This window comes from Aethalodelphis obliquidens, unplaced genomic scaffold, assembly GCF_003676395.1.
Source record: "Aethalodelphis obliquidens isolate GAN/ISIS:26980383/991018 unplaced genomic scaffold, ASM367639v1 scaffold18, whole genome shotgun sequence".
NCBI lineage: Eukaryota > Metazoa > Chordata > Mammalia > Artiodactyla > Delphinidae > Aethalodelphis > Aethalodelphis obliquidens.
Window position 1 is genome coordinate 9287118 of NW_020837962.1, and position 11731 is coordinate 9298848.

The window sequence follows — 11731 nt, forward strand, 5'->3', positions numbered from 1 at the left end:
TGAGAAGGAGGGGTTTATTAAATACTCGAAGTTCACCCCGCAGACTCAGCCCCTTTAGTCAACCTGGACCTGACCCTCAGCCCTGAGACTCCTCCAGTCCTCCAAGTCAGCCCTTCTTCCAGCCTTTGGATTGACCCTAGTGACTGCCCACCCATCAGGTAGCTTCACTTTCTTCACACATCCTCTTTTTTAAAGATTTCCTTCAATCTGGCCTTCACCAAAGTCTGGAGTAGTTGTTGACAAAATCCAAGTCAACCTGGGTAAGGGATGGGGATAGGGAGCAGGCCGCAGTTGTGGAATCAAGTTTTAAGCAAACTTGAAGAGGGAAAAGAAACTGAACATCTACCAAAAGAGACAGTGTGGATTTTGCATAACTAAAGCTAAAGAAGATCAGGGAGCCAGGCAGACCACGAGATCTAAATATGATATAGGGTCCATCCTCCCACACCAACAACTGCTCTTCAAATATTACAAAGGCCTTTGCTAAGGGTAAGACAGAAAGATGGGGCATTCTGTGCAATGCCTAATGGGGCATTCTATGCAACAGTAAAAAGGTCCATAGGCAGATATGTTCCTACATCACCTTCTAGAGGACCCCTAGGATTCTGGCAACACATGTCCTGCATAATCTCTCTCACTTCTGCAGTTGGAGAGCTACCACAGTTAAGTGGTTAATAGCATGCATCCAGAGACCAACCAGGTGGGTTCAAATCCAGCCCCACCTCTGAGTGACTGCATAACACCAGGCAAATTGTGTAACTTTCCTGAGCCTCAGTTTCCTCATCTGTAAAATGGGTATGCCTCATTCATTAATCAAATTCTACCTGAACGTATGCTAAACACCAGAAACACAGTGGGAATCAAGAACAAGCATGGCCCCTACCCTCATGGTGATCATAGTGTAGAAGGAGGCAGATATTCATCACAGAGTCATGCCCAAAGAAACAGTTATCTCTAGTTGGGCCAAATCTAAACAGAGAGACAGCTGGTGCTATAAGAACAGGTAACAGGAGTTGCTGTGACAGTGTGGCCAGGCTGCCCTGAGGCAGTGGTGACTCAGCTGGCAGATGAGATGTTTACCAGGTGAAGGGGGGAGGGAAAGTGCTCTCCAGGCAGAAAAAGCAGGATGTGCAAAGTCCCTGTGGCAGGAAAGAGCATAGCATGTGTACAGGAGTTTGAAAGACACTAGAGAGAGCAAGTGAGCATGCAGATGACCATAGCACCTGCCTCACAGAGGAGCTGCAAGGAAAGAGACCTTGTCTATAACGAGTTCAGTAAAAGACTTAACAGTAACACAGGACAAGGTTCCTTCCTGGCTTTTCCCATGAAGGGCTGCAGTGGACTCAGAGGCCAAGTCCAATGTCCTCCTTGACAGCCCCCAGCCAGCCAGATGGAAATGCCCCCTCAATCACAGTCAAATATCAAGAAAAAGGAGGAACCTGCCAAAGGGGAAGAGGCAGCTTTCTTCCAATGCTGTGGTTGGTTTCTACAGAGTCTTTCAGATGGAAATTAGGCAGCTCTTCACTGGGGCCTGAGAGAAGAGCCTCTCGTCCCAACCAGCGAGAGACCTGATGAATCAGGCACACTGGTGGATCAATCAGCCCACGCGTGTGAACAAGTTTATGGTAGAAATGAAGGGCTTTATTTGTTTGGCAAAACACGGGGCAGTTTAATCGCCAGGAAGGAGGAGTGTCTGTCGGCCCGGCTTTTCTGGAAGGGGGAGCCGTGCAGACGAGGGCTTCCGTTTCATCTGCAGGCCCCTTGCAGAGGGAGCTGGGGAGAGCTTTGCAGCCATCTGGCACACTGCATCTCATCTGGATGGGCAGCTGTGTTCCAAACAAGGGTGGATGGGGCAGCTTTTGCCCTGTGTTTAGAGAGGGATGGGAGAGAAACCAATGGAGATGGCAGGGGGAGGTGGGTGCTGGGGAGCACTGCCCAGGCCCAGGAACCAGAGCATCCAACCCCACAGACTTTGGGCCACTAAGCGGCCCTGGACGGTCTTCCCATTCCACCCCTATCCTGGTGCCTACAGACAGTCCCTCATGTGGAGATATACCAACACATACCCACAACCCCCCACAGGATTGCCAGACGTAGCAAGTAAAAAGACAGGATGCTGTTCGAACTTGAATTTCATATAAACAACGAATTATTTTTTAGTGTAAGTATGTCCCAAATATTGCTTTGGGATACACTTATTTAAAAAAAAAATGTTAAATTGAAAGTCAAGTTTAACTGGACCTCCTGCATGTAATCTGGCAACCCTAGTCCTGCACAAACAACCCAAGACTTGGAAACTCACAGAGAAGGTCACACACGCACAAAAACACCAACATACAGGCACACACACGTACATGCACACATACAAGCCCACGTGCCTCGCAGGGTTCAAAGCAAAGGGGAAGAAAGGGCCAAATTGTGGGTGCTGCCTCCCCCCACTTCCCTGTCTTCTGTGTCTGGGCTCAGAAACAGCAGAGTCCCAGCCACCTTGGGGCCACTTGGCATCCAGGACCAAGCTGGGGCTGGAGGTGCCCTGATGCACCAGGACACTGACCAGCACCTGCCTGGGCTCTGGCCTGGAAGACACAGCAGAGCCCTGTGTGCTTGGCAAGTATAGCAAGGGGCAAGGCGCTCTGAGGACGGAAGTTCACCTTGGAGCCCACTAGCTGGCGGCTCACTGATGAGCCCGTTGCCTTTCGTCTGCTCTCGCTGCCTCCGCCCCAATCTCCGTCCCTGCCAATCACTCACTAAGCGTTTACTGAGCAGCTACTAAGGGCCTGGCATTGGGCTCGACACAAAAAACATACCCCTGGTAAAGCCACAGACCAGCATGCCGAAAACTCAGCAATGACCTGCCCAGCACTGGCTGAACGTGCACAACAAGCCAAACATCGCAGAATTGGTGGTCATTTCCTTGAGTCCTCCCAACAGCCAAGGAGGCAGCCGTCATTGTTGTATTATCTCCATTTTACATTTGAGGAAACTGAGATCAGACAGCTGAAATGGCTTGCTCAAGGGCACACAGGTGGGAAGCAGCAAGGTCTGGAGGAGGCACATGCCAACCTTGGAACTTACAGTAACATAACCAAGAATGTTTGGGAAAGTGAACTTTCCCTCGGGTAAGGTCACCTGCCACAGTTAGAAGCCGGGTCCTGCCAGGAGGAGCTGGTAAGATAGCTGGGCCCCCAGGGGCAGCAGGGTGTAGACTGACCCCAGTGGAAGTGAGGAGGGCAATGCCATCTGACCAGTGCCCTTCAGGCTTCAGAGGATGACCCCTATAGAGGATGGTACATGTGAGTCTTGTGGGGCTGGGGAGGCAGGGAGATATTTAACCAGGATGCAAATTCAGCACAGATCCCCCTCTGCCCCTGGATATCCTGGCCCTAGAAACTTCCTAGAGAAGCACAGGCACAGAACCCCAAGCCATGTGTGCCAGGATATTCATCACAATGCCATCTGTAACAGGGAGGAAGCAGGAACCATTCAAAGACCCATCAATCTAGGGTCGGCCAAATAAATTACAGTGCATCCACACAGCAGAATACCTGCCTTAAGAGCAAGGTGGAGCCCAGGTTTCACCATGAGATGATGCCAAAGACATATCATTGAGTGAAGAGGAAGCTTTTCCAGACAGTAAATGGAGCATTATCCCATTTTTATTTTAAAAAGATTAAACTTTGTGCAACTATATATGCTTGACTACAAAGAGAAAGGTGTGGAAGGGTATATGTCAACCCCTCCCCTCCTGGTGTCACCTCTGAGAAGCAAGGTTGAAGAGAGGCAGATAAAAGAGTTGTTTGCTTTATATATACTTGTACTGCTAAAATTCTTTACAATGAGCAAATAATAATGTATATTGCTAATAAGCAGAACAAAAGCCAAGGAATTATACTCAGACCATGTAGATGCTTTCATCCAGCCTGATTCCTAGAGGCCAGGGCTTACCACTCCATCAGGACAACACAGAACACGGAATCAAAACGAAAAATGAAAAGGGCAGTAGATTTTCCCTCCCAGGCATCACACGCCTTCCAATTTAAGCCAACACGTTTCCAAGTCACAAAGACTTCCTTATACAGATGCAAGACAGAGCCCCACAGCAAAGACACAAGCCCTGCCCAGGTTTCTCCCAGAAGGAGGTCTGACAGGCAAGGCAAGGAAGGTCCGCACACAGTCAAGGGTGGAGGGACCAGGCAGGAGGGGCCACAGAGCCAAGGGAACCCACTGGGCAGCCCCTTCGTTCCCTAAAGACCCTCGGAACCGGGAGCTGCACAGAGCCCCTGAGAGCCTGTTTCTATGACACCCTGGAACACAGTGAGATGAGCCAGGGGGGAGGAAACAAGCAAAATTCACAAAACCCAGCCACACTTGGAGCACGCTAATAGTGTCTACTCTTCTCTCTGTTTTTGGAAATCCACCTTTCTCCTTTGTGCCTTCAAGGTCCTTGCTTCTGCATGCCAGCTCTTCTCTCTGCCTCTTTGCCTCTACCCACTCTTTGGAGTTCCTCCCCTGCAGCTTTTCCCAGGCCCCCTCCCACTTCAGACTGCACCCTGCCCGGGACATTGGCCCTCTGGCCAGTGAGGTCTAGGGTTCAGATGCAGCTGAGACTCTCTGGAGAAGCAAAGGCAGGAGCCCTGTGGACTTGTGAGCAACCTGACAACTTCCCGCTGGAGCTGATAAGGGAAAAGGCCAGCTCCTCCTCACAGCAGCCCCACAAATACAGGGCTCTCAGTGGCCTCTCGGGGGATCTGTGCTGATGGTCAGAAGTACTGTCACCTCCATGTGCAGTTTGCTTGCAAGGAACGCAGTGCAGGAAGCTGTGTATTGCTCAGAGAACAAAAAAAAAGGGGGGAATTAAATGCACCATCTGCTTATTAGCGAGAGATTTTGAGGCAGATGCTTAAATATGCATGCCCAGACATTATAAAACTTTGGGGTAAATGTTAATTTCAATAATCCAAGTTCTTGTGCTTGCAAAAAAAACACCGTTCTTTTCTCTCTCTTCTTAGTGATTTGGAGGCTCTGTACCCCAGAGTCGCAGCGCCAAGAAGGTTGACCTCACCAGATTTTGGCAGCTGTGCAAAGTGGGACCCCGAACACTCACTGGGGACCAATCTTAGAGAGATGCTTAGGAGGGAGCCACCAAGTCACCATTCCCTCCCTCCTTTCTTGCCCCCATCCAAAAGTCAGACAGCACTAGCCTGGTGCTCAGTCACAGGGATAAGGAAAGCCCACTCAGAATCTCAGTTCTTCCCCTGACACCAAAGACCCAAAAAGTTGAGAGTAGGGGAGCTGACTCCATCTCCTCTGGGGTCCCACAAGGTGGGTAGTTGTAGCAAACCCAGCTCAGAACTGTGTGCATTTCAAGGGCCGCTGTACTCATGTCCCCATGGGACACCATGGGGGTGCAAAACCCTGCACCTTAGATTCTCAGTGTAAATGTTTTCAGCTTTGTGGGCAATACAGTCTCTGCTCCAACTATTCAACTCTCCCATTGTAGCAGGGAAGTGGCCACAGACAATATGCACGTAAATGGGTGTGGCTGTGTGTCAATAAAACTTTATTTACAAACACAGGTGAGGGGTGGCTTAGGCCCATGGACCAGAATCTGTCTCCTCCACTAGAGTAGGGTCTCCAGGAGAACAGGAACTGATCCATCCTGTAGAACAGCACCTAGCCTGGCACCTGGCACCACAGAAGCTGCTCAAATACTTGGAGAAGGAATGAAAAAGGCAAGTGGGCCCCAGTGTAGAGAGGTGAGGGTCTCCCCATGACACCGTCTTGTGCCAAGGAACACAGCCAGGTCAGGGCTCTCCACCAAGGCTGGGTCCTTTTCCAAGGTAGCATGGAAAAGTGACAGCTGAGTGTTTTAAGAGGACAGAGGCTTTGGAGTCACACACACAAACTATAGTTTCGCAAGAGGGTCAAGACCATGGAGTGTCCTTTGTTTCATTGCACACACCATGGTTGGGTGCTAGAGTGTCCAGACTTAGGGTGAATCTTTGTACTCCACCCCCCAGTTGGCCTCTATTAAAATTCCAGCAAGAGCCAATGAACATATTAAATCCAATGGGCTCTCTTCAACACAAATGACTTCTGTCTTTCTCCCTCTCCTGTCTGTGGAGCCACACATTCTCTTCCTGCTGGTCCTCCGACCTTTCTCATGGATTCTTCTCCTCTCATCATTAAGACTTTCCAGGCTTATAGTAAAGCCCCTTCTCTTGCCACTCCTCTCTTTCCCCAGTGAATCTCGGGTGTCCTCTTGGCCTCAACTACCATCAACACTGATGACCCTCAAGTCTGAATCTCCATCCCCGACCCATTTACCCATTAGATGTTGCCACCTGGATCTCAGAGCAAGGTCAGCCAGAGTCCATAATCAAATTTATGGTCTTCCCTGCCTTTCTGGAGGTCGACTTGACTCTGCATCTTGCTCATTCCCAATACCCAATAGATCCTAAATCCTTTGAAATGTATCTCATAAGGTTCACAACTCAAGGTCCTCAATTCAGGTACACCAACTCCACCACCACCACCACCATCACCCAGGCCACAAGCATCCTTGGCAAAGACTCCTGTCCCAGCCCCCAAAATGGTCTCCCTCGTGTTCCCTGAGCTCCAAGTCATGTTCTAGAGGACCCAAAGGGACAATGACCATCTTGCTGAAATGTTTTAAATTAGGAAGACACTGGCTTGCAGTCCAACTCTTTCCAGCTGAGAAGCCCAAATCAAGCTCCAGTTTGCCAGCGCTGGGGTTAAATATTTCTAAAATGATTAAAGCCAAGGTCAACACAGCCTAAACTACTCCAGACACAAAGGCATCCACCTCCCCAGGGGCTGAGGGGTCTGAACTGTCCAGTATGCAGCCTGTGCTTCTCTGTTCCTGCTGAAAGGAATACCCTCCATGCCTTCTTCCTCCTCCAAGGACCCTCCACCATCCTGCACCCCACTCTTGGCCCTTGGAGGACGAGGAAACCTCCTGCCATTTCCCTCTCCAGCACAGCATTCCACAGATGCTTGCCTCATAAATTACAGAAGAGCTGTGGCAGACACACTGCACTCCGGTGGGTGGCCATGTCTTCATGTCAGCTTGAGAGATCGTTACCAGGGAAATATCTATATCTCAGCAGAGAGAGCTTCCACCCTGTGGAGTCCAGCTGTGCTCAAACAGGAATCCTGAAACCCAGATGTTGGTCCAAACGCCCTGTCTCGGCAGCCAGCTTTGGACCTCTCCACTGTGGGAGTGAACCCCTCCTGCCATCTGGCCTGCCTACCCACACCCATGCTCCCTGGAATCCTGCACCCCCAGGAGGAAATTGGGGGATGCCAATGAGTTCCATGCGGAAAGCTGAGGTGCTACCCGAATCCAATCTGAGGTTTAGGTGGACGGTACCCCCCGTTACATGTCACCAATGGATAAGGGGATGGAGGATGGAGTCTGAGTCACCCAAATAATTAAAAACAGAGATGACCATTTGTTTTGTGCTTTTTCTGGGTCTAAATGCTATTCCAAGCATTTTCTATTTATTATCTTGTTGTTTTGTTGAATGCATACATAACCTGTCACTGAGATTATCTCCATTTTATAGATGAGGAAATTGAGGCCCCTGGAGGTTATATAAACTTCCCAAGGCTACATAGCTCATAAGTGGTACAGCAGGGAACCAAACTCAACACCCACACTCCAAATATTTTTTGCAAGTGTAGACTCGTGGCTCTAAGCCAAGGGGATTTTGATTGCCTTCTCCTGCTACCACAGGCAACGTCTGAGGACCCTCTGGGTTGTCACAAGTGGGAGTAGGGTATCTAGTGGGTAGGGGCCAGGGATGGTGCTAAGCATCCGTACGATACACAGGACAGCTGCCCATAACAGAGAATGATCTGGTCCCAGATATCAACAGTGCCACAGTTGAGATACGCAGGTGCAGACCATCACCAGAAAGAAGGAGAAAGACCTACAGTCTGGATTCACCCCTACAGGGAGCCCCATGCTGACAACAAACTTCTGCTCTAGTCTCAACCCCAGGGACTCTTGAGTGGACAGTCTATCAGGGGATTTCGGGGATTCCGATGAGTTATTACCCTTGGAAGCTCAACTCTGCTCAGCAACAACTCAGAAATCTATGCCAAGCTGCCTGATCTTGGGAAAAGCTGAACAAACACCTGAGGTTGATAACCAATTACCTACAGGAAAGACTTTTCTCTCCTTCCAGGAAGAGCTGTGGGTCAGATTCACCCTGGGGTCTCTCGAAAGGAATCAATAAAGGCTCTGGGAGGACCAGTTCTTCAATACCCTCTCAGCATCACTGGTCCTGGAGCGGGCAAAAAGACTCTGTAAAACTTCTGATCCCTGGTGGAGGGTCAGCCCTCAGTAGTCACACACCCTCCTTCCACCGCACATCCAGCAGGACTTGGGTGCTGAGAGGTATCCTGGGGCTCCAGTTTAGCTCCTAAAAGCATCCCCTAGCAGCCAGAAGAGGAAGCAACACCCTTCTTAAAGACAAGAGCCGAGCCCAGGAGCCACTCTGAGGGACAACCAGTCACATGTAAACCTCAACCATCCAGAGCACTGGATACAGTAATGGGAAAGGGTATTTTATCCTCAAAAACATCTAGATACAACATGGACAGGGAGGTGTTGCCCATGCAGCTTCTGCACAGAAAAGCCCAAAATGATCTACATCCAAAAATAATCTGCTATTAAAGAACAAAGATGATTTTGACATTTCGGCCAAGCTAATGGTCTATACAGACAAAATCCCATGAAAAAGCATTCTGTTTTTCTTGATGCATCTGAACGTGGTCTGTGAATGAAGAAATGGCTCTCCTCCTTAAAGAAATAGCTGCTGCTCCTGGCACCAGCCTGAAACTGCTTCTAGGTTCTTTAAAGAGAATATTCCTATAGAAACTAAAAAAAAAGGAATCTGTCTGGTGGGCATTCTGGGCAGCCTGTGCTTTGGCCAGCCTTTAAACTTGAAAACCAAGACACCAGCTCCATGAGGAGCCACTGTTCCCAGAAGATCCAGGTGTCCCAAAAGGAGAGAATCGTATTCAGTTTCAGAAAACAAGGACGATTTCTGTCCAGTTATGACATAACCCTTCAAACCATGGTATCCACACTTCCCTTCATGAACCAAAAAGTTCAGTGGGGTCTCTGCCTTTTAAAAATGTCATCCTCTGCACATAAATCCTTTAACCTCCAAAAGGCATTTACCATGCAGAGTCTTGCCTAAGGTCCTTATCTCTTATAATGAACCCCCAGAACCAAACATGGCTGCAAGCAAGGTGCACAGAGAGAATTTCAGCACTAAATCACATTCATTGAGCACATACTACACACCAGGTGCAATACTAAGTGCTTTCTATGGATAACCTTCACTTAACCTCAGGAACAATAACCCCATGAAACAGGGCCTATTGACATGTCCTTTGCACCACTGAGAACACTAAGGCTCAGAGAGGTTAAGTCACTTGCCCCCAGTCACCAGTTAAGGAAGGTCACAACCAGGATTCACACCAGAGTAGACCAGCTCCAAACCCACATTCCTAAGCATCCCACTGCACTTAGTCACTTCATTCCATTCTGGTGTCCTGGTCTCTGGCAAAGTTCCACGTAAAAGAGGGAGGTGACAGGAGGAGGGGAGGGCTTCTGACAGTGGAAGTTTCACAGCATTGCACGGCCCGCATAATTGTGTCTCAGACCTGGGATCTCTCCTCTCACCACACTGCGACACATCCCATCCCACTCTCTCCACGATGTGTCCCAATAAACCTTCCATAAATATTATCCTTCTCCTGGCATCTCAGAAATTCTCCTGGTTCTGGTGTCCAGGTGGCCCATGATCTGAACAATCACAGCCACGGGTAGGTGAGGGCTGTGAAGCAGCACCTGGGAGTCAGCCGGGCTTTGATGCAGCCTATTGAACGGGAGACAGGCTGCTGCCGCCTGTGTGGATTCACGAGAAACAAGGAGACCTCTCCCTTGTGGGGCTCACTAGTCACACATCAAATTTTTAAGACGAGCTCAGCCAAGCAAATGGTCAAGAATAAAAACGTTTGGAAGAAACAAAAAGGTCAAACCCATTGTCAATTTAAAACTCTCAAGGTGGCAGCCCTCACCATGGGGACAGCTGTCCAGACAGTCCTCATCTGTTCTCCAGAAACTTGTGACCCCCAAATGTAAGGTCAGCCAGGTCACAACTGGAAGATTCAGAAGAGGAAGCAGAAAGCAGTGGCCGGGGAGGTCAAGCTGCCCATGGAGCTCCATCCCACACACACCTGGTGACTCACATATCCATGCACATATGCTACAAATCACCCGCACACGTACCCTCGGCTAGCGGGGACCAGAGCTAGGCGGCACCCAAGGGGATGCACAGAACTTTGCTTCACTGTCCTTCTCTGGAGGGTTGAGGAGAGAAGAGTGACTTCAGGGTTGGAAGCCACCTGCCTTCTCTCTCAACTCTCCCTGCCCAGCCAGCCTGGGAGCAGTGACAGGAAGACGAGGGGCAGGTGAGGGGCTTGGTGAGCTGCCGCTGGCACACACGCTGACAGGGGAGGGTTTGCAGAGCCTGTGCCCGGTACTTCCCACCCAAGCCCCTTACCAGATGGAAGGCAACCAGCAAAGTCCCAGAGAGACGCCTAAAACAGCTCTGCCCAGGATGGGGTGTGCTTGTCAGAGTAAACCCCCGCCTCCTTTCCTTTCTGGACGCCCCCAGGACACAGCGCTCCCCCTCCCTTTTTGGACAACCGCAGAGCCCACGGGTCCCCCAGCCAGCAACGACGTCGTTGGAGAATCAGTAAGTCGATCCTACATAAACAAGAAGGGAGTTGCCACGAACGACGGAGCATCTAGTTTCTCAGGAGGTCCCCACAAGCTGTCATACCGCGCCCGCCCACCCACAGGAGTTGCTGCCCAATTATCAACTTAGACCTGACCGCCGACGGGGAGCATCCCTGCCCACCCCCCAGCCCCGTCCCTCCTGCGCCCCCCCCTCCCTTTCACCTCTGTCTTCAACACCTGTCTGGATGCCGGTCTCTTCCCTGCCCAGTCGTGGCGCGTCTTCTCCTTCCTCCTTCGCTACGCTTCCTCCTTCCAGCCCCAGCCTCAACCTCTTCTCCTCCGGAGGGGCATCCTCCTCCTCCCGCCTCTGCCGGCCATCCCTGCCTCTGAGCTTGCCCGTGTCCTCGGGGCTGCCGGAAGGGCTGGCCATAGCTCCAGGGGGGCTCTGCCTGCACTTGGGAGAGAGGAAGGACCCAGCAGCCTTCCGAAGCCAGCGGCCTGTCGGTGGGAGATCTGGCTTCTGAGCGCGGGCTCGGTGGGTTCCCGCGGCTCGGCTCTGAGCTGGGCTCTTCTGTTGACCACTCCTGTCTCTCTGCCGCCACCTGCTGGCTGCTCGCGTGCACCGCGGGCACGCGTGGAAGAGGCTCGCTCAGGCAAATCCTGGCCCGCAGCTCGCACACAGACGGTCTCCCTGACCAACGAAGGGAGGGGAGTAGGGACAAGCAGACGTCCACTTCTCCAACGTCCTGCGAGGATGGACACCCTGGTCCCTCAGTACTGTTCTGCATCTTGAATGGTTTGAATGTGGCTGGAAAACAGAAGCTGCTCAAAGCACAAGGAGAATTCGGCCTGGAGAATGATGTGCTTAATACAAAGGCACCATCTTTCGAAGCTGTGCTTAGCTATCAAGGATGTTTATTGAGCATTGCTATGAACCAGGCATGGCAA

The 11731-nt window shown here is 50.7% G+C and overlaps 1 protein-coding gene across 11 annotated transcripts in view; it reads right to left on the bottom strand.

The window, feature by feature from the left end:
• Nucleotides 1–11304, bottom strand: part of RBFOX1 (RNA binding fox-1 homolog 1) — a 2175109-nt gene extending 2163805 nt beyond the window's left edge. For all 11 annotated transcript variants that reach the window (XM_027117455.1, XM_027117451.1, XM_027117457.1 and 8 more), the window contains exon 1: nt 11004–11304. In XM_027117455.1, the coding sequence (XP_026973256.1) occupies nt 11004–11213 (210 nt within the window). In that variant the 5' untranslated portion in view covers nt 11214–11304. The remainder of the gene's footprint in view (nt 1–11003) is intronic.
• Nucleotides 11305–11731: the final 427 nt, after the last annotated feature.